The 5,331-nt window shown below is 37.7% G+C and overlaps 1 protein-coding gene across 3 annotated transcripts; it reads left to right on the forward strand.

Annotated features, from left to right (window-relative positions):
• Window positions 1-857: 857 nt before the first annotated feature.
• LOC142555845 (uncharacterized) lies at window positions 858-5,109 on the forward strand. 3 transcript variants are annotated; one of them, XM_075666956.1, is made up of 7 exons: window positions 858-1,034; window positions 1,740-2,032; window positions 2,685-2,749; window positions 2,853-2,969; window positions 3,051-3,842; window positions 3,976-4,192; window positions 4,461-5,109. In XM_075666956.1, the coding sequence occupies exons 2-7, from the start codon at window positions 1,741-1,743 to the stop codon at window positions 4,706-4,708; spliced, it is 1,731 nt and encodes a 576-aa protein (XP_075523071.1). In that variant the 5' UTR covers window positions 858-1,034; window position 1,740; the 3' UTR covers window positions 4,709-5,109. The 3 variants fall into 3 exon arrangements, with proteins under 3 accessions (XP_075523071.1, XP_075523069.1, XP_075523072.1); XM_075666954.1 differs by lacking the exon at window positions 858-1,034 and adding an exon at window positions 1,358-1,513; XM_075666957.1 differs by lacking the exon at window positions 858-1,034 and having other exon boundaries at window positions 1,895-2,032; window positions 2,386-2,749.
• The last annotated feature ends 222 nt before the right edge of the window (window positions 5,110-5,331 follow it).

Raw genomic sequence — 5,331 nt, forward strand, 5'->3', positions numbered from 1 at the left:
TATACTAAATGGGATCATTCTAAAATTTATCGCAACAACTTAGTAATATTAGGGATGTCACCGAAGACGATTAAACGAGTTCTCGATTAGGCAAAAACTTGAGTGAGACGGTTTCACGTGTCGTATTTTGTGAGAGATATTTTATTTGGGTCATCAATGAAAAATATTATTTTTTATGCTAAGAGTAGAACTTTTTATTGTGAATATCGGTATGATTGACCCGTCTCATAGATAAAAATTCGTGAGATCGTCTCACAAAAACCTACTCCCAGACTATGGGATAATTGAACCATACTAATCTATTATTTATGTATCGAACAACATTATACTGATCTAAACACATTATTGGACTGGAGATTAATATGGTTTCGAATTCGTTTTGATTTGACATATTGTTGTGATATTCATTTCAATCTGGTATCAATCGACAGAGTTAACCGAATTATATCCGACCGATTCCAGATTGGTCCATCCGTTGACTGTTGAGCATCCATCCCTAAATAATACGAAAAATTGAATTTTATAAACATTTCTTATGCAATGCTTAGTGTCTATGAATCTAGTCATTCGTGTGCGGCTAAGCTGTCGTATCTTCGAATAATTCAGTACTCACATTAATGACATTTGTCCATTTAATTGGTACCTACGATCGATTCAATTACTACATAATAAAATATATTCTTGTTTCAATTTCATATATCCTAAAATTATTTATATCATAATCAAAACAGCGTATATTTTTTAGAAAAGAAGGATTATTAGATGATGGAGGAATATTTTTAAAATTAATATAAAATTAAATAAATATTTTATAAAATATTAATATTAATATATGACAAATTAATCCACCATGAAGATCAGGCGGGGGGGACTTTGCCTAAGCTCGTCAAAATCCACACCGCTTTTCACTTCTTTCTTTCTCTTTCGGGTTTTTTTTTTCATTCTCACCGCATTTTGTTTGTCACGTAATACCCACTATACGCAACCTTAGCCGCCAAAATCAAAACCAGTGAATATTCTACAACGCTGCTCAGGTTTGTTACTTTCTCGGAGCCGAATAGAATTCCAAGTTTCCAACTTTTTTGCTTCTCTCTGGCTTCTATTGGATTTTTTTTTCTGTTTTTGGTCTCTGAAAGTAGTTATTGCTCTGCGATTGCTGAATTAATCCTTTTACTTTGTGGGAAGGTATTTTTTTAAATAGTGCAGGAGATTGAAGGGCGCCTGTACTTTTTTGTCTGCTGCTGTAATAAGCTCCATCTCATTGTTCTTTTCGTTTCCTCGTTGTTGGTTTGTTTTCAGTCGTAGTACAATCTTCGGGATTCGTAGAAATTGTCTGCTGCTGTAGTAAGCTCCATCTCATTGTTCTTTTCGTTTCCTCGTTGTTGGTTTGTTTTCAGTCGTAGTACAATCTTCGGGATTCGTAGAAATTTCCGGCCGTGGGAAATTTAAAAGATTTTACCGAAAACGCAAGATAGACTGCTTAGGAAAGTCGATTGAATGCGTCTAGGATGTGGTAGCATGGGATCATTGCCCTTGATTTTTTTTTTCCTAGCATCTTTGCTCAAATATTTTCACACGATCAGGTTAATTGTTGCTCCTGTCGTCCTGTGGATAACATTATGTGTACCTTGTTCTGTTTCTGGATAGTCATAGCTCGAACTTGCATTTTCATGAACTGGTCACTGGACATTCAGCGTTTGTTATGACACTTAGCATTTCAACATGTTATGTTTGAACAGCATGATCAATTGTCAAGCTTTCAAGTCATGGGAAGAACGTGTTATTTCATCGGAAAAGGGCAATCGTGTTGTTCACTATTACTTGAAGGATTCTGCTGGAAATTCTGTCCTAGCTGTAGTGGGGACTGAGAGGAGTATAAGACACATGGTCTATGTTGTTTCGGAGGACTTTATATATATTTACGGGTCCACAACCAGAATCCACTGTGAAACAAAGTGGCGGGCAAGGCGAGAGGTTGTTGAGTGGCTCACATCAGTTGTCTCAAGAAGTGCCCCAGTCCTAGAGAACAATGGTATGCAATTGTCTAGTTTTATTGTTGAAATTATAATCTTCAGTCCGACATGGATAACAAATTTTTATTCTGTACTCTGTAGTATATCAATATTCCCATGAACTCTTATTGGGCTATTGCCTTCATCATCGGAGAAATTGCTGTCTAAAAGGCATCACATGGATAACCGGGTCTAAAGCTAAATGAATTTGAAGCTGAATACTCCAAGACAGATGCCAAACTTAGGATATTGTAAGATGTGCATAGAAAAGGAAACAAAATGTATAGGCTATCTACTAATGCACCGGACATTCGTGCACTTGCACATAGTTTGCACAAGATAATGTGAACTATACTTGAAGATCTTTTTACAGGTAACCTCTGATGTCAATCTCTTCCTGGATATGGTTGGCCAAGCAATGTGGATCTGGGGAAAGGATTCAATTTGGGGTTTCAGGGTTTCTCATACTATTATTTTTCTCCATAAATTTTATATGAAATGTGGTTGTGAGTATAACACATGATCATTCTCTCCCAGCTTTTACCTAATATTTCTTTACATGGTTTATTCTATTTATCCACTATTGCTTGATTTTTCTCTAGAGTTGTACTTCTATTACATGTAATACTTATTTGGTTATTATCTTGGTTGATCAACCTTCTATGGACACAGCACCATCTCAAAAACATCTTAAATCCCTGATGATTCGTTTCTCTGATCAGAAAATCCTGTATGAGGTATCTATTATTATTTTATTTTGATTTATATGTTTTCATAAATTCTTTCATGCTAGAGGTTTAACCATGGGATTACTCTTAAAGACCTTGATTTCAAATACAGAACTACGGAAACTTGGTGACCCCAAATTCAAACGTCATATGGTCAGGTGATGCCTGGATATGTAGTGAGCAGCTGAAGCACTATCCGGCTTTTTCCAGGAGTGGAACTGAGATAGCAGTAAGTCCCGAAACCCTAGCATCCTCTCGTACAACAAACAACTTTTGTTACACTTATCTCAATCCTGGTTTTGTCCTTCAGGTTTATTCCTTTGTATGGATCGTAAATGAAGAGGAAAATGACTACCTGGGTTACTTGGAAGATTTGTACGAGGATCAGCAGGGGGAGAAATTGGTTAAAGTGCGTCGGTTTCACTTTAGCGAGGAAATTGAAAGTCTGATTCCTTTGTTACACCCACATCCCAGAGAAATTTTTATCACTCCTTACAAGCACCAGGTTGGTGTAGAGCACATTGATGGTCTGGCTGCAATTTTGACACCTAGTCATTTCGAGAAATGTTTGGCTCTTCTTCCTCCAAGCTTGTCGTTAGGATGTTTCACATGCTGCAGAGAATTCAGAAATGCCAAAGTTAATCCCTTTGTGTTTAGTAAATTAATAGGCTACTGTGAGCAACCAATATTACGAACACTGTCATCTCATGTCTCAGAGCAAAGAAACAATGAATTAAAATCAATTGAAATAGAATGCCAAAAGCGTGGCTCCAAGAGAATTATGAGTTGTAGAATGGATTCGACGCTTGGAAATAGTCATGCTATTCTTAGTACTTCAGTCTCGGATAGTCTGATGGAAAAATATGTGCCAGCGTGTCAGAGATTGAAAATCCAACTTTATGGGCCTGTTGATAATCGGCTCGTTTTGTCTCAGCCAAGGGATCAAATGCTGTACAAATTCAATGAAAATGTCGAGGTTCTTTGCCAAGATAGTGGCATGCGGGGATGCTGGTTCAGGTGCATGATCTTGTATTCATCAAAAAAATTGCTAAAGGTTCAATACTTCGATGTTTTTAATGCTGATGGACCTGGGAAAGTGGAGGTATACATACATACGAGTTAATTTTTTTTGGATATCGAAGTCCAATCAAAGCTATGATAGAAGTTTTAAATTGTTGATCTTGATTTTCAGCAGCCTATGTACGCCTATTGATCTACTTGTATGATGTGTATAGGAATGGGTTTCGGCAACCAGGGTGGCTGGTCCTGATATCTTGGGCGTGAGATCTGCACGCCGACTGGCAATCAGGCCTTGGCGGTATGAGGAATCTTCGGGACATGCATTTGAGGTTGGAGCAGCAGTCGATGCATGGTGGTGTGATGGTTGGTGGGAAGGTGTTGTAATCGGGAACGACACATCTGCAGAAAGCAATCTTCAAGTTTACTTCCCTGGTATGAAATAAAAGTCAGGAAAGTCTCGAGTCTCCTACTCTCCTACTCTCCTTACATTGCCTAATAATCAAAGGCTTTATACCTGATCAGGATAACAATCACTACACTTGATTCTTTTTTACATCATCAACTTGTTCTTATACGTTGGTTAGAATCTTGTTGATTTGGTATTGTTTTGCTCGTTAAGAAATCTTTCCTTTTCTCATTTTGGTTCCGGTTAACTGATGCCTCATTGGCAGAATTTGACCTACGTATCATTTCTTGGCAGGTGAAAATAGATTTTTGACCATAAAGAGGAAAAACATTAGAGTTTCGCTAGATTGGATGGATGATAAATGGGTAAATACTCCAGCAAAGCCCGATATACTCTTATTCCTGACGTCAATTTTCAGTTCCGGGCCACAGCTTCCCCCACTTACAACTTTGAGCGAGGATAAGACCTCTGACCTTACATATGAAGAAGTTTGTACTCCTCCTCAACGTGAAGGATCAGAAGACGACGAACACAAATCATAGTTACTAGGTTTGCATTAGTTAATCAGCATAAGACCTTTCAAAAAAAAAAAAAGCAATACGCCGCTCAACTTCATTTTAAGAAATGACTAAAAAAAACACGAACGCCAGGTTCACAGAAGTTCTGGTCGTATATATAGCACTATGAAGGAGCCCGGCTCTACGCTGATTGGGCTGCAAGCATAAAACTGTGAAGTGGTAGTTGTGAGGTACTACTTGGGGTAATTTTGGCTCTGTACATGGTTGATTTGACTTTCCTTTTTGTGCCTACTTTAGTTGTATATACAGAAATAGACAAAATGCAGACTGACCTTGAATTTTTGGATGCTGTTTGTGAAGATGGTGACTTAAACATGCACCTTATGTCCCTTGATCTTGTGTGCATAGTTATATGTTCAGTTTCACGTTTACTCTTACAACTTACTGGCAATGGCCCATCAACCAATATTTTATTCGCTTGCAGGAAATTACATCCAACTCTCATGTGAAAATTCACGCCGGGCGTCTGACGAGAAGTGTTTACGGTTTAACTCATCGAGTTTTTATGGGCTATTTGGGTATAGTGTACTCGACAACTTTTTTTTATTATTATTTTTATAATTTAGCACCACACTTGTCAATAGCTC

Source organism: Primulina tabacum, chromosome 9 (genome assembly GCF_025594145.1).
Source record: "Primulina tabacum isolate GXHZ01 chromosome 9, ASM2559414v2, whole genome shotgun sequence".
In the NCBI taxonomy this organism is placed as follows: Eukaryota; Viridiplantae; Streptophyta; class Magnoliopsida; order Lamiales; family Gesneriaceae; genus Primulina; species Primulina tabacum.